The sequence below is a fragment of the Sceloporus occidentalis genome, unplaced genomic scaffold (assembly GCF_023333645.1).
Source record: "Sceloporus occidentalis isolate IW3139 unplaced genomic scaffold, rSceOcc1.0.p SCAF_44, whole genome shotgun sequence".
NCBI classification, from domain to species: Eukaryota; Metazoa; Chordata; class Lepidosauria; order Squamata; family Phrynosomatidae; genus Sceloporus; species Sceloporus occidentalis.
The window spans coordinates 562,314-589,808 of record NW_028317024.1 but is presented as its reverse complement, the minus strand read 5'-3'; the positions used below and the strand labels follow the sequence as shown (position 1 = coordinate 589,808).

The 27,495-nt window shown below is 41.7% G+C and overlaps 1 protein-coding gene across 1 annotated transcript in view; it reads left to right on the top strand.

The window, feature by feature from the left end:
• Positions 1–376: 376 nt before the first annotated feature.
• Positions 377–27,495, top strand: part of LOC149289560 (kinesin-like protein KIF13A) — a 92,331-nt gene continuing 65,212 nt past the window's right edge. Inside the window, exons 1-2 of the mRNA XM_089490389.1 lie at positions 377–431; positions 1,335–1,428. Of these exons, the coding sequence (XP_089346515.1) occupies positions 377–431; positions 1,335–1,428 (149 nt within the window). The remainder of the gene's footprint in view (positions 432–1,334; positions 1,429–27,495) is intronic.

Here is a 27,495-nt window from a genome sequence, read left to right as displayed (position 1 = left end):
GAGGAGGAGGAGGGGCTGCTGGCCTGGCAGCCCTAGCAATAGGATCAGCTCCTGCCTGTACAGCGCCGATAATGGCGACAGACGCAGGGCTGGGGTTTGTCCTCTGCACATAAGGAGACCCAGCAGAGGGAAGCTGATGTCCAGCAGCGGGCACTGGTTCCTCTTCTAGATCGGGATGGGCATTCTTACCCCCGGGGTGTTCCTTCTTTTGCTCCAGGAACCCAACAAGAGGCATCTGAAACTCCACTTTGGGGATTTAAATAAACACTTGATCTGAAACGGATACTCTGGCCCCGGGGCGGCGGTGGTGGTCGGTGGGGGGCTGGGAATACAGTCGGATTGTCCTCCTGGGAAGCTCATCGGATGTAAAAAAAAAATGTCGGACAGCAAGGTAAAAGTGGCCGTGAGGGTCCGGCCCGTGAACCGGAGAGGTAAGATGCCAGCGCTTTAATCACTTGTGGGAAGAAGAAAGAAACTTCAGTATTATCCTCGTGGGGGCATTAACTCGCCCAGAGGCACATGTCTCCGTGTAGGATGCCCCAGCGGCAGCTGAAGGGTTACAGATATTACCCTTTGCCCCCATGGCACTGTTGGCATGGTAATCTCGTGTCACTGCCTGTTGGTGCAGAGTTCCAATAGTTTGCATTGTCTGCTGCCAAGGCTTGATGGCTCACACAGCCTCATCATAATGCCATTTAAATGTCACCTTAACCCTGGATTAGCCGGGACAATCTTAGGAAAAGGAATGCTGCGTCAGGTTTTCCCTCCAAGCGGGTTGACAGTCGTGGAAATGGTTAACTTGAAATGCATCTCCCTCCTCGCCTCCCAAAAGGATGGCTCTGGTAACCCTTTGACTGCCACATTCTTGAAAGTGCCATGTGTTTAGCTATTGGCAGCTATGCTTTTAACCATTGCATTGCCATGCATTTAGCATGTACTTCATCAAACTGTATGCCATGGGTGACAGCAGTGGAGCAAAAGAAGTGCCAAGGAAGAATCTTATCATGGCAGAAAAATAGCATTTGGGCCCCTTTGTCGCCCAACACAAACCTGATATAGATGTAGTTATGAATTATAAGTAATATCCAATTATACATCTATAGAATATAAGCAAATGTATTCTGCATATCTTACACACATTGTGGGGGCTTCCATTGCATCCCTTGGGGCATTTTCAGGCAGCTACCTGGTATTAAGACTTGCCCTGTGTACTTGCCCCAGGTGGGTGGCATAATAAATCTGGTATGGAACTTGCCCCATGGGAATGAGGTGGCATTGTGAATGCATTGAGGACTTGGGAATGTAACAATATGCCTAATGCCTGTTTGCTTTAGAAATTGATCTGAATACCAAGTGTATTGTGGAGATGGATGGGAATCAGACAATCCTGCAGCCGCCTCCTGCCAATGCCAAGCAAGGAGAGAACAGGTAATTAGTTCATTCATTAATACATTATTTGGCGCTTAATGAGTTACTGGTAGAGGAGTAAAGTACATTGTGAAATTTCTGTATATTTTGATAAAAGAGTTTTGTTTAGCATTTTGCTCAGCAGTGGAAAATAATTTCTTTCATTTTTTTCCGCTTTTAAATGAATGCACTGCAGGCTTTTGGGATTTTCATTAAAAGGGAAGCCAGTCTGCCTCCTGCAGCCATCACAGTAACAGAAAATGATGGTTACCAACATTTGAACAAAGATTTCCAGGGACACTTTGCAGCATAGCTATCGATTACTCACTTGAAAATGCCCCACCCACCTAATTTGCATAATCTACCAAATTCCCACCAACACTACCATACACTTGGCTAATACTTGCCCTTGCAGCCACATGCTTACTGGCCCTAACATATGCACATTTTTCAAAATACAAAAACACTCTCCACTTTCTCATTATCCCTCCCGTTTTTCTTTATCTCCCCCATTCTCCTCATCTCTCTTTTTTCTCATTACTCTTTTTTCTCATTATCCCCTCCCTTTCTCACTGTCTCTATCCCTACTCTTTATCTTCTCCCCATCTCATCCATGCCTGGATGCAGCGCACCCCTCATAAACACCTTAGTGCGGCCCTGCCAATACCTGACATGTCCCGGGACACTGCAGGGACCGGGACAAGCTCCCAAATCCTGGGACTATCCCACGAAAACCTGACATTCGGCAACTATGGTATATTGTATAGTACACATACATCTAATTGAAAGTAACAGTTCCTTGAAGGAATCTTGAAGGAAAAACGGGAATTATAACAAAATGCAGACTAAGAAAATATTGCTTTAATCTCTGTGACGCCATGTAATTTAAAAGCGTATTATTCATGCACATTGAATGAATGAGTGAGAATCCATATTCTACTTGGATAATCGTGCATTGGGTGGACTGCGCTCTTCTTGATCAAAAACAAAACTAAAACAAACTCTACTGTAGCACACAGAAACCAATCCAGGCCCTTACCATGGAATGCCTGAAATACATCAGCCCGGGGTTACATACACATTTTGTCATTAACAGGCTAGTTAATACGTTAATATTCACGAGCAAAAGACTTTGAGATCTCATGGGACCGCATGCACCATGTGTTTGTTTGAACTTAACAGCTGGATGTCTTATTGGTTTTCTTACCCATTTGTAAAGTGGCTAAAAAGCAAGTTACAGGCACCTGGGAAATCTAATGGATAACTGTAGAGAGTCACTTAAAAATTTCGCTGGAAAGCAGCCAAAATACCAGTGCACCAGACTGTAAAAATAGATCACTAGTAGAGGCCATGGAGCCGGGGAAAAGATGCAACTAAAGATGTTTCTTTAGTAACTGCACCAGTATGGATGTTGGTTGTGCGAATCTGTCCACGCAGTATGACAATTTATACTAACACTGAAAGTACCAAAAAAAACGTATTTATTGATACTGCTATATTAGGCCAGACCGTCATCCATAGTTTTAACCTTCTAGTATATTGATGTGATTACAATAAAACCAGTATGTCATTCTTGTGTATATATTTACATCAGCGTATTTACAATGCCAAGATTTACTATTAAGGTAAACAATTCATTATTTGTCTAGTATGAGCAACATAATGTACTGAATGCTCCATATTGCACGGACCCGTTTGTTTAATTTAACCCATTCATTTGTGTTTGCAATAAGCTTTATTACATTTTTATTGGTTTGGATTGAAGGGGATGTTCTGAGATAGATTTGCAGACTGTGATTGTGATACAGCATGTTACCGAAAAGACAGAGACTGATATTATCATGCCCAGTCTGACTGGCACAGTATATCAAAACAACTAGCCATACCTATAGTATCACATACTGTGACGCAGTTACTTATGTATAGATTGCAAACTAGAAAGAGCAGAACCCTCTTCTCCTTCTGTAGGTCATATGATCTGTTTTGTGTATTGCCAGTTTTAATGTTATTGTCAATTTTCACTCTACTGCTGTTGTAATAGTTCTACAGAATCTGCTGATGCTCTAAAAGTATATATATATATATATATATATATAATCTATTACTTTCTTATATATATATATAGATATAGATATTGTATTTACTATTACATCTTCTGTGGAATGTTCAGCAATTTGTAATGCACAGACATGAACTGGTATACATGATTTATATTACAAGTAATTAAAAGGAAGTAGGCACAGAAGAGAGTTGCAAGTAAGGTGTTTGTAATGAGTGTACCAGACTGCGAATAATTAACCACCATAATGATAAAGCTTAATTGGCCATAATGGCATTAGATGCCTCTGTTTCCACGAAGGTCTGCTCTGTTTGCTGCGAGAGAGCTGTATTAAGCAAGACGATTTCATTAAATAGGTTTTGACATAAGGTCAGTTTTAAAAGGAATTTTCAAAACAACATATGGATGGCCAAATATGGTTCATACAAGGTTTCTTATCCTTTGTTTTAAAACATTGCCCATATTTTATTCACGTGCTAGAAATCTAAGATGCATCTAAACGTGACACCTTCTAATGTGGAGAAACGGTATGTGTTACTGTGGAACAAAGCTTATAGACACCATATGTCCTTCATTCTTGCTTGACAGAGCTCAGCCGTCTTAGGTTAGATCTTCCTACATATCCTATATATACCCAAAACATTGTGTTCTTTGGCAAAGTGATGAAAATGTGCAGCTGACAAGCTATTGTTTCCTTAAAATGTGAGTTTCCCTTATGTGAAAGAACAATTTGCAGTTTCCAAGAATATATGTCAGAATTGAATATATTGGAAATCACATAGGATGTTTATAAGCAGATTTTAGGAAGGCGATGGCTTCTTTTCCTGGTTTTATAAAAAGAGTTGTAATTTCAAGTCAGTGATGTAGTCGAATAAATTACCATAGCTGTGATGAAGACACTGTTTGGAAAGAAAACAAATATTCACTAGTTGAACATTTTAAGAAAACTGACATTCATGCCTTTCTAGAAACCCATTTTAAGTTAAATGTGATCACTAGATTTCACTAGATTTCATCATTTTATTGTCCCTTTAATATAAATATAACCCATTCTTCCTTCATTAAATAGACCATGACAAATGATAATTCATTGGCTACTACTTTTCTTTACAAATTACTTCTGCTCCCTGGATCTGGCCAGAAACTGCCGAAGGAGAGAGAGTAGATTTAAAAGCTGGGAACTGAAAAATCCAGGATTGCTTCTTGTTGATGACTACATTGCAAATAACAGGAATGCTGTTTTAACTACAAAGTATTTCACATCTTAGTAAATATAAGTCATTTCATATCTCAGCAGCCACCAGACGGTTGACCTCTGTTCTGAATACTCTTTGTAAACGGAGGCCTTGTTACTTGTTATCAAGAAGGAAGCAGACACACTAGGCATGCAGAACAGAAGGGATTTACTAAAAACCAAATGGGTAAATTATAACATTCTTCATGATAAATTAAACAAAGAAACCAAAAGTTGGTTTAATTGTGTGTAGCTGCAAACCGTATGATTTATGGGGATATGTTACATCTAAAAAGAAAATGCATGAAAGATGTCGCTTAGGCTTTAAAGTTTAAACAGGGAAGGTGGTCCCAAATAAGTAATCTAATACTAAGAGTTCAAAGGTCCAGTTTTGGAATTCTTGTCCTTGTGCTAAACAGCAGGGAGTGTGGAAATTGCCCATTCCTGCTTTAAAATGAAAATTACCATCGTTGATCCACCTGTCTTCCCCTTCGAATGGTAAAATAAAACCTATTGTGTAATGCAAGGGGTAGACGGTCATGTTTCCTACATGACGGATGTTTACATGTGTATACATTTCTAGGAACTAGGAAAATAGCAGGAGGATTTTTAGCAGTTTTAGGAAGCCCCATGGAAGTTTTGTTATTGGATCACATAGTCTGGGAGTGGATGGCGGGCCTTCCAGTAATAACATATGACCATGTACAGCTTGTCTGTAATGCAGCTGCTCAGGCTTTAACGACAAGCAAAACTTACTTTGTCTAAATGTTTTTTTCTTTTAATGGATGTTGTACTTTTGCGGAGTGTTACTGCTCTACTGATTTGTTACTGCAGGTTCAAAGAATGTAGTAATCTTTACAATGTGGCCATTAATGCTGTTTACAAACCCCTTTTTCCCTAAATTCCTGTTTAATAAATCTCTCTGCAGCAGAGATGGAAATGGTACAGAAGATTTGCATTTGTTTTGGGTCTGCAGCTCTATCATCTCAGTAAAAACTGTAGTCTTGAGGCTTGAGGACTCTATTTTTCCCTTTAAGTTAATAAAGTAATAATAATAGTATTACAAATTATAATTTAACTCTGAATCAGCGCATGAGTCAAAGCTTCACTGCACCAAAAGTAGTAATAATTACAGACTGTCATAAAAAAAAGCTTTAATGGAGTCAGCTCTGCCCTTACCTCTTTTTGCATGTAATGCTTCATTGTATGTCCGTTTGTCATTAAATTGTACAGTGGTGCGGAATATATTGACATTTTATAAATAGTAAATAATAGTGATGTTAATGACTGAAGGACTCTGTGAGGAATGGGCATTATAGTAAAGCAACAGAAATGTACGTTTTTAAAAGTGAATCTGATAATACACTTTATGGACAAAAGTATTGGGACACCTGATCATTACCCCAACAGGGACTTTGATGGCATCACTTTCTAAATGCATAGACATTAATATGTATTTGGCCCCCTCTTTACAGCTATAACAGCTTCCACTCTTCTGGGAAGGCTTTCCACAAGATTTTGGAGTGTTTCTTTGAGAATATTTTCCCATTCATCCAGTAGAGCATTTGTGAGGTCAGGCATGGATGCTGAACGAAAGGCCTGGCTTGAAATCTCTGTTTCAGTTCATCCAAAAGGTGTTCAATGGGATTGAGGTCAAGGCTCTGTGCAGGCCAGTCAAGTTGAACACCAAACTTATCCAGGGGGGACCAACTACATATTAATATCTATGTATTTAGAATGCGATGTCATCAAAGTCCTTGTTGGTGTAATGGTCAGGTATCGAAATACTTTTATCCATATAGTGTATGTGTGCCAACGTCATAAGTAGGATGCCATTGGTGTAACTGCCACCAATATTAGTAGCATGCAAGTGCTTATACAAATTATTGTAAGCATATAATTAAACATCTAGTTGTGGTCACACTTTTGGACTGTGCAAAAAGTGTGAAAACCAGTCCCTTCCGTTGCAAGGAGGCAAGCATGACCTGATGGACGTACCTGGCAACTATCCGGGTTTTGCCTGGTGACTCCAGGTGAAGCGCTGCTTCTCCAGTCCTGTGGCTGATGGCATTCAATCTCTGGGTTGTGGGAGTGGGATTTAGGCACGCCTACTCTCACCCCCATACAGATTTAAAGTGTTATCCCTGCCTATGTATGTGTATTCCCCCTCTCACACATGGTCAACCTCGCCCCTTGCAAAGCCAAGGAGGTCTTCAGGTAGCCAGAGCCTGGAAGTTCCAAGGTATGCCAATGGACCATTGATACATTGTCCCTAAAGGCCAGTAGGTGCATACAGACAATCTCAAAAGATGGTTATATTATACAAGATAATAATCCCATGTGATGAACACATTAGCTGTTAGCTTAATATTTTAAAATTAGGGCAGCAAAAGCCCCTTGCCAGTCCTCTCCTGATTATAAAGTAAATTTGCTTTCCTCTTCTGATTTTAATTTTGCTATTTAAAATCAAGTTTAAAGGCCACACCAAAAATCCTATGATGTCAGCTCAGGACTGATCTGCTTCTGCAGCATTAGACGCCTATTGTGTTCTTGGTAATCACATAACAATGAGGGAAGTATTTTAACATGTGTTAACAAGAGGGTACTTAAAGAACAAACAAACACACATTATTTTAAGAGTAGCCTTCATTTCCATGTCAAGGACATGACACATTTAGTTTTCATAGTCTATAATTAATAAGATGAAACTATTTTAGCCCTTGGCTGGTGGCTCAATTCAATCTATTCTGGGTTGCCCCTCTGGTGTCATGCTTCATAGGCAAAATACATTTTGTGTTATTTGTGTTCTATTTACATAAAATATTGTTTGCACTCTCTAGTATGTAAACCTTAGAGGATGAGTCATTTTTTTATTTGCCCCGACAGTTTAATCACATGAAAAAAGCACAGAGTATTTTACAAATTTCGAAGTTTAAAATGCCGCCCCCCCCCATCATTATCTACCCTTCCTCTCCCTGACGCCCCCCCCATTATCTACCCTTCCTCTCCCCCCCCCCCACCGTACTTACCTTTCAGCGGTCCTGCGGTGAGTCTCCCTGCTCGGTCTCGGTGCCGGCTTGTAATGCTGAGCGCCGGAAATGACGTCATCTTCCGGCGCTCAACATTACAAGCCGGCACCGAGACCGAGGTAGAGGGCTCGCAGAAAAGAGAGAGAGGGGAGCCGAGCGGGTACTGACAACTTGGTAAGATAAAACCACTCGGCGCCCTCTCTCTCTCTTCTCGGCTTAAAAAAAAAAGGGCTTGGGGCGCCCCTTCAAAAGTGCCACCTGGAGCGGTTGCCCCACTCGACTCCATTGTCGGGCCGGCCCTGATCCTAATCCAAAAGCATGGCCATTAATATGGAGTTGCCCCCCCCCCCCCCTTTGCAGCTATAACCGCTCTTGGGATGGTTTTCCACAAGATTTTGAACTGTTTTTGTGGGAATTTGTACCCATTTAATGAAAGGAGAATGTGTGAGATCAGGAGGCCTGGCCCGCAGTATGTGTTCCAGTTGTGTTCAATGCGGTTAAGGTTATCGCTCTGTGCGGGCCAGTCAAGTTCCTCAACATCAAACTTGTTAAACCGTGACTTAAAGCATCTTCCTTTGTGCACCGGGGCACAGTCATGCTGAAACAGGAAAGTCCCTTCCTTCAAACGAGTGCCACAGATCTGGAAACATATAATTGTCTAAAATATCTTTGTATGGTGTAGCTGTACAAAGTAATATAACATTACCCCTCACTGGAACTAAGGGGCCTAGCCCAAACCCTGACAAACAGCCCCAGACCATTATCCATCCTCCATCAGACTTTATAATAGGTATCATGCATTGAAGTAGTTATTGTTCTCCTCAGACCTCCAGATAGTGAAGCGTGATTCATCGCTCCAGAGAACATGTTTCCACTGCTCCAGAGTCCAGAGGTGGTGTGCTTTACACTCCAGCTGACGCTTGACATCGCACATAGTGATCTTCGGCTTGTGTGCAGCTGCTCAGCCATGGAAAACCATTTCATGAGGCTCCCAAAAAACAGTGCTTGTGCTGATGCTTCCGAAGGCAGTTTAGAAGTCTAGAGAGTGATGCTACAGAGCAATTTTTAGTCCCTTCTGCATTCAGCAACCCCAGTCTGTGAGTGTACACAGTGTACCGGTGTAAGCAGAAATACGCTTGAATAAGTGGATTTGGTGTAGACCTTTTACTTCCTTGTTTTTTATATATAAAAAGGTCTAATGTTATCAGTCTATTATAAAAAAAAACACTTTTGTTTCCTTTGCTATTTTTTTATTTTGATATATTTGTTATTTACCAAAAATGATTACATTTATGAAAATACTGCAAATATAGGGGTAAAAATAATTATATAAATAATGTAGGTGAAAACATAACTTTAAATCAGGCATCAAGACAAAATTAAAGAATAACACATAATATTTGAACACTATAGAATATTACAAACATGTGAAATTATCAAAGAAATAATGGTCAGCTTTGACCCATTGTAATATTGCGATGCTTATGTAACCAAGCAAGCATTTATTAATATAGGTACCTGGATTTTGTTACAGGAGATACCCTGCTCCATGTAAGGTTTTAGGGGAAAGCCTGATACATTAAGTGGGAGATGATTTTAATGGGATATACCGTATTTGCTCGATTATAAGACGACCCCCCAAAATCTAAATATTAATTTAGGAAAAAAACAAAAAGCTTGAATATAATACCCTATAGGAAAAAAGTTTTACTAGTAAATATTAATTCATGTAAACAATTTTTTCCTATTTAATAAAAGCTATGATTGAGAAAAATATATATTTTTTTATTTCCTTTTATTTGCCAACCTGCCCCCCCAGTTATGCACATCTGCCCCCAGGGTTGCCACTCTGTCCCCAGAAATGCCTTATACCCCCTATTTGCCACTCTGCCCCATGATGTGCCTTTTAACCCTCTATATGCCACTCTGCCTCCAGAAATGTCTTATACCCTCTTATATGCCACTCTGCCCCATGATATGCCTTTTAACCCCCTATATGCCAGAGTGGCATATAGGGAGTTAAAAGGCATATCATGGAGCAGAGTGGCATATAGGGGGTTAAAAGGCATTTCTGTAGGTATATATATATATATATATATACATATATATATATATAAAACTGCTAACAGCAATCACATTCCTATCAAGCCAAGGCAGCCAGTACATGCTGGAACCTGGGGATGATAGGAGTGTGAGTACAGCCTCCCTATGCCATGCTACCACCACCACCCCCCCTACACATCCAAGCTATCACACACACACACACACACACACTCATTCACAAACATTTAAATACTCATTCATTCCATTAATCACACATACTTGCTCAAAAACCCTCCCCCACCCCCTTACCTGAACTGCAGATCTCTCACTCGAAGACTTCTGCAGGGGCCCGGCTGTGCGAGCAACTTCTCTGGCCCCGCCCCCATAGGAAGGAGGGGGGAGGCAGAGTTATGTGACACTCTGCTAGCTTCCTGTTCTCCTGCTGCTAGTAGACGCTAGCTGCTCGCGACCAAAGCACCGGTAAGCTTCCTGGCCCCAGCGGACATTTTTTTTAACGTCTGATTAGAAGACGACCTCGATTATAAGACGAGGGGTATTTTTCAGAGCATTTGCTCTGAAAAAAACCTCATCTTATAATCGAGCAAATACGGTATTAGATGGTGTACTGTTAATGGTTTCAACAAAATCTGTGTGAGGCCATTCCTAGACAGTTTTGGCAGCCTGTAATCAGATACAAGCTGTGATCATGAAACATAAACTTTCATTCTGTCTTTTTATGATGGTCTGTCCCTTTCTTCAAAGCATGAGGCTGTAGAAGGTTAGACCATATGTGGCGTGTGTCTACAGCAGCTAACAGGGGTCATCAGAAGGCAACATGCTAAAAGAAAAGAAACTGCTGTTCAGGCTGCAGGTAGTGTTATTTACCACAGAGCTGGGTCACACTACTAAGCCCCCCAGAGATTCAAGGCAATTTCCCCCTGTAATACATTCATCCCAGTTCATCCAGAGATATAAACAACCCACATTTGAAATAACTATAATGTTTAAAGTTAAACTACTTTAAATGCCAAATGTATTTTCCTATAGACAGTACATTTTTTAAACATCTTCATATTTATAAAAATATTTTGATTCCTGGGTAGAACTAAAAGAGATGCTCTACTGCTCAAACAGCCTCATTGAAGATGAATCCATAAGGCCCCCACTTTTCTCCATGATTCCCACCACTGACAGGCAGGAAAGGAGTGGCAAAGTTTGGCCCAGGGGCAGGAAAAGCTAATTAGCCCCATTGGTCCCTATTCCCACCACCCTTGGTAACATACACACTGGTGCACATTTTACACACTCTCACAGTAGCACATCCACAAATGCTACAAACATATGTACACATAACACACACTTGAACAAATGCTAACATACATTTACACATACACACCCATGCTAACACACACTTACACAAACTTACTGTAACATACATGCATACATACTCACTCCCTTTCTAACTCCCTTATCACCTCTCTCACGCTTCCTCACTCCCTGCCTGCCTGCACTTACTTTCTTACGCTTTCTCTCAGTCCCTCATCCTCTCTCTCTCTCTCCCTTCCTGATACTGTATTGTAACACTGTAGAAATGTTACAATAAATATCTGTTTTACTGATAATATCGGCAGCTAGAAAGTCTGAGTTTTCGTTAAAGTGACATATTTCCTGTGGGAAACAAACTGTTAATTGTCTTCTAGTGACCTTTCTTGACAGTGGTTATTTTCCTGTTTTAGTTAACTTTTCATTTTTTCTGGGATATTAAGGTATGATTATAGTCTGACATTGAGTTTGGTATCGGCATTCTGCTGAAGCTGTCTATGAGTAATTGTGCATATGATGGATATTCATGAAGTTTAGACAAATCATATTAAAATTTGGCCCTACTGCAAGATCTTTACATAAAATGCTGTGAGAAACAGCTTGAGTTGGTATTGTCAGGATAGCAAAAAAGCAGTCATAAGGAATTTGCTGAGAGGGTTTATGTGGTTGTATACTTGAACTCAGGTTACAATAATTTATTTTATTTCTCAAATTAAGTAATTTTCGTATCATTATTATAGCTGAGGAGGCACAGCATTGTATGCAAGATTTCTTGGATGGGTCCTGAACAATGCTGCAAAGTAGACTTGGGCACCAGGGGGCTCTTCGTGTTCGTCTTCGTGCTCGTCTTCGGGGAAAAAAAAATCTTCGTATTCCGCGAATATTCGCCCCGTTCCTGTCTTCTCTTCGGGCGAATATTCGCGGACATTCTTCGTGCTCGTTTAATCTTCGTTTTCCTCCTGGTTGCCTAGCAGGGGTTAATACGGGGTTAATAACACATCACAGCAGCAGCAGCTGCCGTGAAGGTACGTGTGTGCAGCTCTATTGGTCGTTTCGGCAGGGGGCTGGTCTGGCATCAACGAGTGAATTGCAGAACTGCAGAATGCACTTCATTCGTTGATGGCAGGCGAGCCCCCTGCCGAAACGACCAATAGAGTTGCACACACATACCGAGGTGTACTGTCCATAGATGTTTAATAAAAGAATAGGGAATATTTTACATTTTTAAATTGATTTTGGACCACTTTACATGCCTAACATTTGCTACCTATTTACAATGGCATACTTTGCAACAACCCAACTTACTTATTGGACAGGACTGGAAAATAGCAGGACTGTCCACCAAAATCTTGGGTGTGTTGGCAGGTATGCTGATGGAAAAATGTTGGACAAGAACTAAAAAATAGCTTAGGGTTAATGTACGGTTATGTTTAAGATTAGTAGCAGTGCACTGGTTTGGTTAAAGATGGATTATGTCTAAATAATAATAATTTAATTTTAATGTTTTTTTTTAAAAAAAAATAGGGGTTTATTTAAATGTATTTTAAAGTTAGATTTATTATTTAGTACTTGATTATATTTATTAAATGTTTATAGTAGCGTTACCTACCGAGCTATAACTACCTATGTGTATTTGCATTTTGCATACCTAGTTTAGCTAAATTAGATGGGACAGGACTGGAAAAAAGCAGGACTGTCCCTGAAAAAGTTGGGTCTGTTGGCAGGTATGTGGATGGAAAAATGTTATAGGGTGAAGTGTGAGTTATAGTGTTAATGTAATGCTATTAGTGAGTGAAGGCCAGGGCAAATAACAAGGAAAAGGTCCTTGTGTTTTGTGCATTGTAAGTGTGTGTGTATGTGTGTTATGTGTGATGTCACTGTGTGTTATATGTGTTATATGTGTTATTGTGTGTGTTATGTTTGGTTGGTTGTGTATCAGAAGGAAAATAATGAAATGGAAAAGGAAATGGGAAAGGCAAATGAGTGGGCAATTGGCGACCCGCTCACCTGTTTCACCCCAGGGCAAAGCACCCAAACACTGTCAGTCTTAGACGTTTGGCAGCAGACTTCCAGAGCTCAGACACAAGGCCCTAGCGTAAGCTGGCCACTCCGGCGGAGGTAGCAGGCGTTGCCACACCGCAAACAGAGGCAGCCAGGGGGGAGAAACTGCCCTTACCATTAGGGACATTTTGGGCATGACTCTAGCCAGGAAGCGAACTGGCAGAGAAGAGATGCTGGCACCACCACCAGCAGCAGCATTGAAAAGGCGAATGAGTGGGCAATTGGCGACCCACTCACCTGTTTCACCCCAGGGCAAAGCACCCAAACACTGTCAGTCTTAGACGTTTGGCAGCAGACTTCCAGAGCTCAGACACAAGGCCCTAGCGTAAGCTGGCCACTCCGGCGGAGGTAGCAGGCGTTGCCACACCGCAGACAGAGGCAGCCAGGGGGGAGAAACTGCCCTTACAATTAGGGACATTTTGGGCATGACTCTAGCCAGGAAGCGAACTGGCAGAGAAGAGATGCTGGCACCACCACCACCACCACCACCACCAGCAGCATTGAAAAATTGGAAAGGCGAATGAGAGGGCAATTGGCGACCCGCTCACCTGTTTCACCCCAGGGCAAAGCACCCAAACACTGTCAGTCTTAGACGTTTGGCAGCAGACTTCCAGAGCTCAGACACAAGGCCCTAGCGTAAGCTGGCCACTCCGGCGGAGGTAGCAGGCGTTGCCACACCGCAGACAGAGGCAGCCAGGGGGGAGAAACTGCCCTTACAATTAGGGACATTTGAGGCATGACACTAGCCAGGAAGCGAACTGGCAGAGAAGAGATGCTGGCACCACCACCAGCAGCAGCATTGAAAAGGCGAATGAGTGGGCAATTGGCGACCCACTCACCTGTTTCACCCCAGGGCAAAGCACCCAAACACTGTCAGTCTTAGACGTTTGGCAGCAGACTTCCAGAGCTCAGACACAAGGCCCTAGCGTAAGCTGGCCACTCCGGCGGAGGTAGCAGGCGTTGCCACACCGCAGACAGAGGCAGCCAGGGGGGAGAAACTGCCCTTACCATTAGGGACATTTGATTCATGACACTAGCCAGGAAGCGAACTGGCATCGAAGAGACACTGGCACCACCACCAGCAGCAGCAGCAGCAGAATTGGGAAAGGCGAATGAGTGGGCAATTGGCGACCCACTCACCTGTTTCACCCCAGAGCAAAGCATCCAAACACTGTCAGTCCTTGGCGTTTGGGAGCGGACTTCCAGAGCTCAGACACAAGGCCCTAGCGTAAGCTGGCTACATTGGCGGAGGTAGCAGGCGTTGCCACACCGCAGCAAGTGCAACCAGGGGGGAGAAACTGCCCTTACCATAAGGGACATTTGAGGCATGACACTAGCCAGGAAGCGAACTGGCAGAGAAGAGACACTGGCACCACCACCAGCAGCAGCAGCATTGGAAAAGGCGAATGAGTGGGCAATTGACGACCCACTCACCTGTTTCACCCCAGGGCAAAGCATCCAAGCACTGTCAGTCCTTGGCGTTTGGGAGCAGACCTACAGAACTCAGACACAAGGCCCTAGCGTAAGCTGGCTACACCGGCGGAGGTAGCAGGCGTTGCCACACCGCAGCAAGTGCAACCAGGGGGGAGAAACTACCCTTACCATCAGGGACATTCGAGGCATGACACTAGCCAGGAAGCGAACTGGCATTGAAGAGAGACACTGGCACCACCACCAGCAGCAGCAGAATTGGGAAAGGCGAATGAGTGGGCAATTGACGACCCGCTCACCTGTTTCACCCCAGGGCAAAGCATCCAAGCACTGTCAGTCCTTGGCGTTTGGGAGCAGACCTACAGAACTCAGACACAAGGCCCTAGCATAAGCTAGCTACACCGGCGGAGGTAGCAGGCGTTGCCACACCGCAGCAAGTGCAACCAGGGGGGAGAAACTACCCTTTCCATTAGGGACATCTGAGGCATGATTTCAGCCAGGAAGCGAACTGGCAAAAGATACTGGCACCACCACCAGCAGCAGCGTTGGAAACGGAAAAAGGTGAATGAGTGGGCAATTGACGACCCACTCACCTGTTTCACCCCAGGGCAAAGCATCCAAAGACTGTCAGTCCTAGGCGTTTGGGAGCGGACTTACAGAGCTCAGACACTAGGCCCTAGCGTAAATTGGCTACACCAGCGGAGGTAGCAGGCATTGCCACACCGCAGCAAGTGCAACCAGGGGGAGAAACTACCTTAAACATTAGAGAGAAAAAATTTAACTTTCCAAGCTAAGAGCTGGGTAACCCAATTTGGGCAGATTGAATTTAAGAAAGGCAATCTGCTCCATCAGATGAGGTGCCATGCGTGAGCGCTGTGGACTCAGTATGTTTCCAGTCATAGAAAACACGCGCTCACTTTGAACAGTGGTTGGCGGACATGATAGAAGCTGCTGCGCAACCCATGAGAGTGCAGGCCACACACTCTTCTTTTCATCCCAGTAGCTAAGAGGATCAACATTAGGAGCAGAAGGAACTTCACAGAGGTAAAGTTTGACCATTTCAGCAGCACTACTCTCCTTTCTGCTGCTAGCTCTGTCAGATGGTCCAACTATACTGCCAAGTGCCTCTTCCCAAAACGCAGCTGCTCCACTCAGCTGTGTTGTGCTGCTTGTGGCACTGCTGCTGATGCTGCTGCTAGGGGTAGCAGACCACATCATCTCTTCCTCCTCCTGCACCTCACCCTCCTCGGACAGCATTCCCATTTTACGCTGCCAGTCACGCACCTTGTTGACCAATTGCTCCCGGTAGCTACTGAGAACATTGAATTTCAAAGCTAGCTTTCCCTTAATTCTTGGATCACAAAGGCACGCTAGCATCATTTCGGGACTCTCTTCCATTCGCTTGCGAAGGTGTACTTTTAGCAGATCCTTCAGCTTCCTGACTATGGCTGCTACGTCAGGATGTAGAGTGCCACCTTGAACAGCCTCACGGTTTCCAAGGAACACATCCATCTTGCTGCCTAGATGGGAGAACACTGGGATTACCTGGGCCAGACTGGCAGTGTTTGAGCTTAAATTTTCTGTGGCATCCCTGAATGGTTTAAGGACTGCCACTAGCTGGGCGATCACTGTCCAATCCTCCCTATTCAATGGAGAGGTAATCCCAATATTGTGCTCTGAGGCAAGATTATGGATTGCCCTCTGCTGCTCCAAAATCCTCTCTAGCATGTCTAACGTGGAGTTCCACCGTGTACTGACATCCTGACGTAGGCAGTGTACGGGAAGACCTGACCTCTCTTGCTCTTCCCTCAAAAGTTGGCTAGCCTTAACACTATGGTGAAAGTGCCCAGCGATCTTTCTGCAGCGGGACAGAACTACTGCTGCCACATTAGTTCCTTCTGACATTGCTGCCTTCACTACAAGATGGATGATGTGGGCTGCACAGCGCACACCAACAATATGACCATCTCGCAGCGCTTTCACCATATTGGCACCTCCGTCAGTTACCACAAAACCAACTTCAACATTGGTGCCCGCCTCTGCTCCCACCCAAAGGCTAAACATTTTCCTAATCGCATGCAGAATATTTTGGGAAGTGTGCTTTTCATCCATCACTTCTGCATGGAGAAGGAATGATCGGTAGCCTGCTGCAGCAACTTCCTTAGACACACCGGGCTGCCACCAGTGTGCTGTCAAAGAAAGAAAGGCATGCTGGGCGCTAGGTGCACTCCACAAATCTGTAGTGAAATGAACACACTGACCAGCAGCCTTGGAAAGCTCCTCTTTCACTGCTGCAACACAGGACCGATACAGCGAGGGGACAATGTTCCTGCTGAAAGTGGAACGTGACGGAACTGTGTATTGTGGAGCCACAGCCGCCATCAATTGTTTGAAAGGCTCCCCTTCAATCATGGAGAAGGATGCCCCTCCAACAGCAATGAACTGACCAATAAGTCGCGTTACTTTATTGGCCTGCTGTTTGGGCATCGTTCTCTTGGAGTGGAATGCCCCAAATTCTTCCAGGGTGGGCTGGGCATGCAGTGCTCCAACCTGCCTTGGTCTCTGGCTGCCAGCACTAGTTGCTGCTGCTGCTGCTGCTGCTGCTATTGGCTCAGAAGAAGAAGCTGTTGGGGTTTTTCCACGGCCACCAGCTATGCTGCCTGCACTAAGTTTTACCTCTGCATCTTTCCCCAATAGCACAGCGTTGTGTTGAGTGCTGAGGTGATGCTTCATGCTAGCACTGGTAAAATGGCCAGACACTTTCCCTCTGCTTATTAGCTTCCCACAATGTTTGCACTTTCCATAGCGCCCTTCTTCAACATTTTCAAAGTGCTCCCAAATTGGGGCGCGCATAGCCTTGGAGTGTGCCTTGGGTGCTGCTCTTACTGCTCGGGGTGGATGAACAGAGGCAGAACTAGTGGTGGTGGGACTGGTGGTAACAGTACTGGCCATAGTGGGACTGCTAATTGCTTTAGATTTGCTAGGTTTTGCTGCTGCTGCTGGTGGTGGTGATGGTGATGATCGTAGCGGAGAAGGTGGAGGCTCAGGGGAAAATTGTGCACTAGTCATTTGGACACTGCTCCCTGAGGAATCTGATTCCTGACCACTCATCTCCTCTACTTCCTCTGGCTCATAGTCTAGCTCTTCATTAGCCAGATCGAATGGAATTCCTGCTAGGCTGGAGCTAAGACTGATATCGTCGTGAGACTCGTGACTAGTAGTAGTGCGAGCAGGAAGAATAGACTCTGCACTTGGCCTCTCAGTCTCAGGCTCCTCTGCTACCTCGCTAGGTGGAGTTCCACTATGTGTAGCCCTCTCTCTAACTGTCTTTACAAAAATTTTGTAAGGACTTGGTGGCTTGCTAGAGGTACTAGGAGGACATGGCGTGGCGGTACCAGTGGGAACAGTAGGCGCAGCACTAGTGGTGGTAGAGGCGGGGGTGGTGGTGGTGGTGGTTTTCCCTACAAAGGAATGAGATCGCTTTGGTTTGGGACCCCTCTGAGTCTTGCTGCTAATTTGGCTCTGCTTGGTACCTTGCGTGCTGCTGGTGGATGGGGAAGATGCTGCTTGGGGCAAAAGGCACTTCTTTTTAGTCACTGGGCTGGTACTACTTGTGCTACCCTTTAACTTTGAACGTGCTTCTGGTGCTTTAGGCTTTCCGTAAAAAACCATAGAGCTTGTGGGCCTAGCCGCACTACTACTGCCTGCTTTTGGTGCCTTTCCTTTACTTGATGATCCTTCAAGCAATGCTTCCCCAAATGATAAGCGAGAGCTTGGCCTACTTGGCCGACTAGACTGACGCAAAGGCTGCATCTTAGAGCTGGTGGTGGTGCTGGTGGTGGTGGTGGTGGTGGTAGATGGAGCTTGTCCCTCCTTAGTCCCAAAAGGAGGATCCATTTCAAATTTTGTGTTGTGTGTGTAGTGTAGTGTAGTGTAGTGTAGTGTAGTGTTTAAAAAACTATAAAAAAAAAAATAAAAAAAAAAAAATAAAAAAAAGGAAAAACGAATTAAAGACAAAAAAATTAGAGGAAGTTCTCTTCAGTGCTACTGCTTAAAAAGTAAAACTATGCACTACTGCACTGTGCTGTGTGCAATCTGCCAAAATCCTAAAGTTATTGAAATTATTAACTCAAGATTAACTATTTAATAACTAGCAGTATTTTATTTTTAATTTGAATTTACACGGGCCTAAGAGCTTAGCCTACCACTATGCTAGCCTAAAGCTATATTTCCTTACTATAAGTCTACCTCTAGGCAGACGCTCTCAAACCCACTAAGCTAAAGTGAGGTTAAATCAGATTCAGTATATGATTTATTAATTAATATTAAGTTATATAATATTAATAGATTAGAACTAATTTACTTATATATTATGTATTATAGATAGAAGAATATAGATTATGAATTAGAATTTAGAATTAGAATTACTTATATTATAGATTATGAATTAGAATATTATTATTTATAATATATTATAGATTAAGATTAAAGAAGATTAGAATTATTTTAGTACTACAGCTAGTAGCTTGAAGCTTTGCTTAGTACAGGTCGTCACAGTCAATTTTTCTTGAAAAGAATTAGAAATAAAATAAAATGTCACAGCAAAACGGTTATCTTCACTGCTTGCTGCACTCACTAGCCCAACAAGTTCACTTCACTGATGGACTGAGGTGAGCAAAACACTAAGGGTACTTTTAATAAAATTGAAATAAAATGTAAAATAAATGAGAAAATCTTTGCAAAACAGTTAACGTCACTGCTTGCTGATCAAAAAAAACCACAGCACTTATGCGGCTGCACTCACTAGCCCAACAAGTTCACTTCACTGATGGACTGAGGTGAGCAAAACAAATGAAATAAAATGAAAGATTAATTAAGAAAAATTGACTTGGTCTCTTACTGTTGCTAAAACAAAGCACAAACTATAGAGCTGCAGCACCAGTACTAATAAGATTAGCTGAACTATACGCTAGTAGTAATTAATTAATATTATTACTTTTATTTATAGCTAATTTAATTAACTATTAAGATAAGAAAGAATTAGAGAATTATTGATATTACTGATTTTAGATTAGACACTAGTAGATGTTCTGAATGTCTACAGTACACTCTACACTAGTATACTATTACTAACTATAACTGACAAATATATATATAATTTTATAATGAATTCAATTATTAATTATATTAATTAATATTACTGATTTTAAATTAGACACTAGTAGATGAATGTCTACAGTACACTCTACACTAGTATACTATAGTATATATATATATATGACTGACAAATATATATATATATATATAATATTATAATGAACTATTAAATTATAGATTCTATTAAATTGTAATTTATAAATTCTATTTAATTTATTTAAGCAGGACAGGCAATAGGCACTAGTGCCAGCCCAGGGCAAGGGCACCCCAGTGCCACTGAGGCACTGGGTGCACTGTCAACTCAACAGCACTTACACTAAAGTTGATGACAAATTAATTTTAAAAAAATTAAATTAATCAAATTATTATTATTAAATATATTAATTAAGTAGCACTGAAGTGAGGATGAAGTACACAGTGAGAAATGGCAGGCTAAGGCTTACCAGTCTCACACAGAACAGAACAATCTCTCTCTGTAACGCTCGGATGCAGCACAGCAGTGTTGCCAAAGCAGTCACAGCGAAAAATGAATGGATCTCTCAGGCAAGCTCTGGTCTTATAAAGGCGCCTTCAGAATTCAAAAAACAGCAGCACAGGCATTGGACGAGACCCTTAGCGTTACGTCACAAGAGTGAGCTGATTGGACAGACGAGGATCAGCTCACTCCTGTTTGAAATTTTGGCGGTTGCGCGGCAAAAACGAAGACGATCACGAAGAATCTTCGATTCTTCGTGATTGTGAGTCTTCGTCTTCGCCTACGGTTTGCCGGCACTGTATTCTGTTCTACGTTCCTTCGGAACGAACAAAAAAACGGCCTCTTCGTGCTCGTTTTCATGTTCGCCCGAAGACGAATGCACAAGTCTACTGCAAAGCTCACTTTGTCTTGTTTTAAAGTACCCCTCAGTTCCCACACCAGCTTTTGCTACTTGCCTCAATAAATCCTTCTAGGACACATAAGTCGGTTCACATGACCGGTCAAACATTGAAAATATTCACAGCCATGGGTCTTATTAAACTTTTGTTCTATGAATGCTGCTTTCCCAAGCATATGAACGCATTCTGGGTAGTTAAATCTATCTAAAAAATGTTTAGGAAAGAACTTAACCCCTTCGTGACAAAGGCTGATTTTACTTTTTGTACCCTTCGTGACAATGGCCGTTTTAACATTTCTGCGCTGCTCGTGTTTAGCTGTAATTTTCTTCTTTCCCGTTTACTGAACCCACACACATTAGATATTGTTTTTTTCAGGACAAGAAGGGCTTTCTTTAGATGACATTGTTTTGATTGTATCGTATTATTTACTATTAAAAAAAGTATAAAATATGGTGAAAAATTTAGAAAAAAATGACTGTTTCTAACTTTTAGTTGAAAAATCTTTTACTCATCTATAAAAGGTAATAAAAAAACCTGCTAAATAGATTCTACTATTTGTCCTGAGTTTAGAAATACCCAATGTTTTTATGTTTTTTTGCTTTTTTCTGCACGTTATGGAGCAATAAGTACAGGTAGCGTTTTGCTATTTCAAAGCCATTTTTTCCAAATCTGGTAATTCTTCCCCCCATGTGCCATTTCGGGTATCTTTGAAGCCGGCCAATGCAATTTACCCCATCAAGTCATATATTTTTGAAAACTAGACAGCCCAGGGTATTCCAAATGCTGGTATTTTAACCCTTTCCAAGCACTTATTCTACCATCAGCCTTTGTCAAACTTTATGGTAGTAATTTTTTTGCATTTGTTTTTTCACACACATTTTACTTTAGGTATAAATAAACAGGTTCTGGTATATGTCACTATCAAAAAACACCCCAATATGTGTTTAGCAACATCTCCTGAGTACAGCGATACCTCACATGAATGATTTTGCCTGGCTGTTTGGGGGCAAAAGGGCCACATTTGGGGCATGCACATTTTTCAATGTTGCACTTTGGCATTTGGGGATCCACTGCCCATGCCCTATTTGGTACATCTTTGAGCCGGGCCATTTCAGTGTGCCCAATAAAGCTATATATTTTTGAAAACTAGACACCCCAGGGTATTTCAAATGCTAGTATTTTAACTCTTTCCATGCACCATATCTACCACCAGTCTTTGTCAAACTTTGTGATAGTCATTTTTTTCCATTTGTTTTGTCACACACATTTTACTTCAGGTATGAATTAAAAAGTTCTCGTATATGTCACTATCACAAAACACCCCAATATGTGTTCAGCAACATCTCCTGAGCGCAGTGATACCCCACATGAATGATTTTGCCTGGCTGTTCGGGGGCAAAAAAGCCACATTTGGGGCATGCACATTTTTCAATGTTGAACTTTGGCATTTGGGGATCCACTGCCCGTGCCCTATTTGGTACATCTTTGAGCCGGGCCATTTCAGTATGCCCAACAAAACCATATATTTTGAAAACTAGACACCCCAGGGTATTTTAAATGCTGGTATTTTAACTCTTTGCATGCACACATTTTACCACCAGCATTTTTTAAAGTTTGCAGTAGTATTTTTGTGTGTGTATTTTTCCCACACACACCTACTTTATGTATGAATTTACAGCTCCTGGTATATGCCGCTGTCACACGACACCCCAATATGTGTTCAGCAACATCTCCTGAGTACAGTGATACCCCACATGCATGGGTTTGTCATTTTTGGGGGGAACTAAAAGGCCACATTTGGTACGTGTGCATTTTTCTAATTGGAAATTAGATGTGTGGCCATCCTTCCCCCCGTGTTAATTGGGACCTTGTTGAACCCGGCCAATTCAATTTACCCCATCAAATCATACATTTTTTAAAAGTAGACACCCCATGGGCATTTAATATGCCAGTATTTTAACTCTTTCCATGCGAGAATTGTTTTAAGCTAATATGCTAATTTTAGGACTTGCTCACAAAAATATATTTTTTATATATATTTTTTTTTTTTGCCTTTTTTTTTAATTTTTTTAACATTTTTTTTCAACTTGAAGGTTCCCCTGATAGTGACATCAGTGGGAAATTATTTTTACATTTTACTGTTTTTTTACTATTTTTTTTTCTAATTATTATTAATTTTATTTTATTTTTAATTTATTTTTTCTAATCACACTGTGATTAGAAAGCTGAGCTCCATTGACTTGCATGGTTGAATGCAGTACCTATATTCAACCTGCAAGTGGAGCCAGAGTTCTCTAGAGGGTCTGGAGACCGTCTAGCGAACTTTTTAGACTTTATTGTTTCTTTATTGAATTTTCCCGGACCGCCGCCATCTTGCAGATGGCGAAGATCACCGGCAGCTGCGGCTGTGACCGCTCTCCGGAGCGGTCACAGCCCATCCAAAGGTAAGTGTTTGGTGTCGCTGGATGCCTCCTGATCGAGGCATTCCAGCGACACCATTTAAGTTTAGGAGGCGATCGTTGATCGCCTCCTAAACGCTTTTAAAACGGGCGTCCGCCGCCATACAAAGTATGGCGGATGTTGACGCCCCGGGGAGGGGCCAGAGATGGCCCCTTTGTGCCGATAATGGCGTTGCTGAATGCCTTGAGGTCGAGGCATTACAGCAACGCCGTTTCGGTGCAGAAAGCGAAAATAGATCGCTTCCTGCACCCGTTTAATGACGTGCCGGTCCTGGCACGTCATTTGTCGTTATCGACATGAATTTCCGTGACGTGCCCGGACCGGCAATTGTCATCAAGGGGTTAAAGTTATTATTCAGAGTTAAAATAATAATAATAATAATAAAATTACTTATTGGCCTTAGACTGGGCCATTGGTTGAGAAATCAACACTCCACAGCTCCTGAGATAAGGTGCCAATCTAGGCAGCCATGCTGTGCACCTCTAGACTTCTATCTGGCAACTGCTGCCCCAGCGTAGAGTTTAACCTTTAGGAACAGTAGAGTGCCTAACACATGATCCAACCTGGATGACGCTGTTCTTCTCTTTAGCTTCTTTTTCAGGGCAGCAACACAAATGGGCCTCATAAAATAAAAAAAACCCCAACAAACTATTAACAAGATCCCATTTTGCTCCAATAAGATTATACTAGATGAAGGATCTCCTTGTTCTTTTATTACTGATATGAAAGGGTAACTCTAGAACAACATTTGTCTTCAAAGAGCATGGTAAACATGAGAAATCCTCACGGTGCTCTCTGACAAATATATATAGACATTGCTTTGAAGATGCTGCCACGTATGAATCTATAGCCTAGGTTTCTCAATTTGCCCAATGATTGCGAAGTCTAAAGGATACATTTTAAAAAATACCATAATATTTTAGATGACATGCAAATAAATATGTACCTAGAATTATCACAAAATATAGACGGAGTTGAAACGAAGAAAAAAAGACCGGCCAGGAACAAGTCGACACTGTGCCGGGTAGAGAGGCAGGAGAGAATACTAAGATTTTGAATCTCATCCACCTGGCAAAACTCACAAGCACACTGGCTATTCTAATCTGAACTGTTGGAAAGAACCACCACACACCAGAATGGACCTTTCTCGCCAACCTATTGCAATATAATGTCAAAGTTATTTTTCTTGGGTGCAGAGTGTGCTGCATGTGCATTGGAATGCACCCACAATGCCATCTGTTCTGCTACAGAATGAGATGCTTGTGTTCACGGGTATTGATTTCTGTGACACTTCTAGAAGAAGAATAACTTTTAATTTATACATTTGTTAGTTCAGACCTAAGGAAGCTCAGTGTTTAAAAAAACCCTCCACAACAAAGCTCGTAGATGTACGCACCCACAATGCCATGTTGTTAATGGGTTTAAGGACAACCCTTTGTCCTTAAAGGGTTAAATACGTTACTGGTTTTTCCCTGCTTTGTTTTATACCCCCTCAGTAGATGCTGTGGACCATCCTCTTATACTCATAGACCTTGAAATGTTAAAATAGCAGCGATAGATTTAATGCTTGCACAATATAATATAAGTGAAATGAGGAATGGCATCAAGATTATAAAATTCTAATTATTTTGCTTACAGCATTTATCAAATAAGGGTAAATTACTAACTCCAAATAATCTTTTCTAATTTATTAGACAATGAAATCATATTCATTTGTGACTTAATGCTAATTCATGAGATATGGCCAGATTTACACTTGTATGCTTCTTAGATATTCCATCCCTAGAACTGTCAAGGCGCAGTAATGATGATAGTATATGGCACTGTATATTTATTGGCTGGTATTATCATCTGGTCACCCAATATTTTATTATAAGCCTTTTGTAACCAAACGCCATGTGTGAAGGGAAATCCGAATCGTGCTTGGTTTGCAGAATTGGTTATAATATATCCAATACACTCATTACATTAGGAACAATCAATAGCAATCTAGTGTATAACCGTGACATGTTTTCGTATAGTTCTTAACTCTGAAACGTAAAATACGCTGACTAAGAGAATTAGAGGCCATTCCCCATGAGATGAACTATCGGTCGCCTTTAATGTTACTTTAATGTCCTTTAACTTCCAGGGCATTTTCAACGTCTTTGCTATATCTTTTGTATTCACCTAATTAAATTGTATTTTTCAAAGCAGTGCAACATGAATAGAGATTATTGAGGGGTCGTTTTAGACCCTTTTGATCTGTCTTGTAACTATTTGTTTATTTAAGCTTGGTTTTTGTAATTTTCTTGTATTTCGGATATGGAGTATCTTTTCTCCCTCTGTGTTGATCACAAAGTGATCAAGAAGCCTTTTCTTCAACAGACACCCCAGTGGGTCTGTGCAGACCTTGTGGGGTCTCATTCACAGGTCCAATATTTCCTACGATGTCAGCTGTGGAATCATTGGAAAGCCCAAGCTTCCATTAGGACATTGAAACTCTGCCAGTGGAGTGCTATCACTATCGTGTCCCTTAAAGCTGCCAGAAAACAATGCACAGTTACCAGCGCTGCTGCCTGAAGGAGCCACCGTTTGGTCTTTTTTTTAATTTGCCAGGTAACGTTATGGCCCCTGGTCCCAGTATGTTTGCCCTTGTTAGCCCTTTACCAGGAAAATCCCTGAACAACATGTGTGTGTATTTACTGTAGCCCACGATAGTAAGATTGCCATAGGCTTCCTATAACTGCTATAGACTTCAAAGGGATAGGTCTTATTTAGGAAACTATTGTACATCAGTAACTTATTACAGACTAGAGGCCCGTGAGGTTATGTTCCAGTATAGAAGGATTATTGGTAATTAATAGCAGTCTATCCTGCATTACACTATTAAGTGTAGTACTTTTTGGCAGGCTCTGTCCCATACATGGAATCTAGGCCCATTCACATGTGGGAGTTTATCTGTCAGCACCTGCTTGGCGTCTACAGTTTGTCGCATGCAGCTGTCTCCGAGCGCCTCCAGCATTCATCACGATCTCTTGTAAAGTAACTTTCTTATTTATCATAACATTGGACTCACATCTTACAATCTGTTTTTAAATACCACACTTACACGATGGTCTTGGTGTAAATGGGGAAGGGTATTACAACACTTGCACGTATACATGAAAATCATATGGTGTTCACGTTATGTGAATAAATTATTTCCGTCATTAGCATTAAGTACCTGAGATCGTATGCTAACTTTTTCTAGAGGTAGAATATGTATAAATTAATGGAACACTAAAAAATGCTCCACGAACAAGTACAGTATACAATTCTCTCTAAAAACTTGATTTCATTGGAACTGGACTTCAAAGAGAAATAATTGGAGAATAGCTGATGCTTCAGTATCAACTAAATACGGTATATTCACTGGATTAGTAGGCTACTAATAAAACATCTCTATACAATAGACATCCATATTGTTCATTTACTGTAAACTCTAACCACAATGTGATATTTTATCCTCATCTCCGTCTTCTGTTTAGTAATCTGTTACAATTACCTCTGTGTCTGTTCTCTAGAGTGTTCATAAATATCCCAGCCCGTTAAAGCGTAATCCTTTTACTCTGTAGACGCTTAGATCTTCCCTAGCCATAACGCAGGCCTCATAACTCTTGCCTTTATCAAATGTCCGCAGCATAAATTCCAAGCATACAAAAGGTTTTGGCGTTTGGTTAAGATACTTGTCAAATTTCTGAGCTATGTTCCAAAGCAAATGAACAATTTCGTATCAAGAAAGATTTGGAGGACATTTATCTTGCAAATTAAATTTGTGACAGTATGCATTGAACTCCAAGTCCACCTCTGCTACATACATACTGTACATAAAACAATATCATGTATTTTTTGTGTGTATGTACAAATACACAAGTACTACGAGAACGTTCTCACTTAAAGACTTTGTGGATGGGGCATAGTTTTGGTGTATAGAACCATTAGCCTTGCCCATATGGCACCCAAAGTGTCCTTAAACCCATTTCAGCCAAGGAACTAGTGATGGAAATATTATGAAAATGACCAAAATAAATCGATAAAAATACATAAAATGGAAAACACTCTATATTTCACAAAATAAATAAAGTATGCCAAGCTTAAATTGTAAGCTTGGGAGCACGGCCCTTTTTACCTAATGTATCGGTTTGCCAACGAATGTACAATGCATACAATGTTGGCGCTATATGAATTACAGATAATACATATTTTATAACATTTAACCCAGTGCTAGTACAGGACTAGTACTGTGTATAGGGTTTGACAAAGACCAGCAGACAAACCTGAAGCTCAGATCCTGTTAACGTTAATAGGAACACTATAAGCATATGTACCGGAAAGTAGTCTTATGTACAGTTGCTGCTGACAGTAGATACCGGCAGAGGGGAAGACACAAATGAGAC